General features: G+C 51.4%; 1 protein-coding gene across 1 annotated transcript in view; it reads left to right on the forward strand.

Annotated features, from left to right (window-relative positions):
• Nucleotides 1–477, forward strand: part of LOC122547078 (pancreatic alpha-amylase-like) — a gene marked incomplete at its 5' end in the record, with an annotated part of 10,755 nt that extends 10,278 nt beyond the window's left edge. Inside the window, one exon of the mRNA XM_043685659.1 lies at nucleotides 259–477. Within this exon, the coding sequence (XP_043541594.1) occupies nucleotides 259–448 (190 nt within the window). The remainder of the gene's footprint in view (nucleotides 1–258) is intronic.
• Nucleotides 478–1,719: the final 1,242 nt, after the last annotated feature.

The following is a 1,719-nucleotide window of genomic DNA, read 5'->3' on the forward strand; positions in this document are numbered from 1 at the left end:
GTGATGAGGGGGGTCAGGGTGGGGGTGGGGGGTGATGAGGGGTGTCAGGGTGGGGGTGGGGAGAGCTGATGAAAGTGACTGGTGTGGAATGATTTATCAGCGTCACCTATTCAGAATCTTGAACTTCTGATATTGGTCCCTGAGTGAATCAGGCCCCTCCCCCCCCAAGGTTTGACCTGTTTTTGGGGAGGGGGGTGGGTGGGGTGTCAGATATTCAGACTCTGCCTATCACCTCATGAGTTTCCTCTTCCATTGCAGGAACATGGGAGTAACGTTACAGACTGGCCTCCCTGGTGGCACATACTGTGATGTGATCTCAGGACAGAAGGATGGTACTCGCTGCACAGGGATACAGGTCAATGTCAACGCTGATGGTACAGCGTCACTGCAAATCAGTAACACCGCAGAGGACCCCATGGTGGCCATTCACGTTGGTGCTAAACTGTAACCAGCACATCCCATTAAAAGCATGATGGAGGCAAATCTGTGCTGTCTCTTTACTGACCAAGGGCTAATAAGGGTCACTGTGCGACTGAGTGATTGCTGCAACATAGCCTGCATTTATGTAGTGCCTTTAACCAACTGGAACACCCTCAGTTTGTGGTGGGAGTACTCCAAGCCCCTCAGAGATGGGAATAGAGGTGGAGGTGGGAAATGGGCAGTTAATCGGGGCAAGTTATCTGAGATCTTGGGAAGGTTTTCTTGGGGTGAATAGAATTTTATTGGGATTTAGGATCAATTAGGTGCAGGAGTGGGGCATTCAGCCCCTCAGGCCTGCTCCCCCATTTGGTAGGATCATGGCAGTTTGTGATCTAATCTTCCCATTCCTGTCTAGCCCCAGTCATGTTTGACTCCTCTGTTCATTAAGAATCTACCCAACTTGACCCTCAAAATATTTAGTTACACAATCTCCACCATTTTCTGGCAAAGAGAACACTGCAGGGCCCGAGGGGGGGGGAATACTCCTCCTCAAGCTCTGCCCTCAGTGGGAGACCCTTCATTATTAACCTGTGTCCCCTCGCTCTAGACCCTTGTACAGGGGGAAACATCCTCTCAGTCTCCACCTCAGGATCTGATAGGTTTCAATAAGATCCCTCACATTCTTCATTACATCAATGGATACAGGTCCAACCTGTCCATCCTTTACCCATCAGCGAATTTATCACCACTTTGAGATAACTCCCCAGAGGCCAGTTTCCCGTCACAAAGTCCCCCTTTATTTGCAGGTGGAGAGACCTTCACACCTGGTGCAGCTCCCTCAGAGTCAGCTCTCGGTGTGAGCTGTTCCTGTTCTGTTTTTAAAAATTCTTCCCCACTCTTTCACCGAACAGCGGTAGTGCTGATATTTCCCCCCCAGCCCCCACGTTGTGGGTGTGCAGGTGTCAGACACAGTGAAGAACAACAAGTGTGTAAATCTTTATTTACATTCCACCACCAGGAAGAAAGCAAACACCTGAGTGGCCAGTGACAAACACTGCCCTTCCCAGAGGGTAATGCTGTGTGATCAAACAGTGAGGGGGAGGGCAGGGATTAAATCAAAATAGAGTTGGAGGGAGAAATAATGCACTCCACTCCCTGCGGCGCCCACCTCTCCCTGAACAACTCCAGGGTGTTGGCGGACACCGTGTGCTCCTTCTCCAAGGACACCCGGGCTCTAACGTAACCGCGGAAGAGGGGCAGGCAGTCGGCCCTAACGACCCCCCCCACGGCCCGCTGCCT

The sequence above is a fragment of the Chiloscyllium plagiosum genome, unplaced genomic scaffold (assembly GCF_004010195.1).
Source record: "Chiloscyllium plagiosum isolate BGI_BamShark_2017 unplaced genomic scaffold, ASM401019v2 scaf_10303, whole genome shotgun sequence".
Taxonomy (NCBI): domain Eukaryota; kingdom Metazoa; phylum Chordata; class Chondrichthyes; order Orectolobiformes; family Hemiscylliidae; genus Chiloscyllium; species Chiloscyllium plagiosum.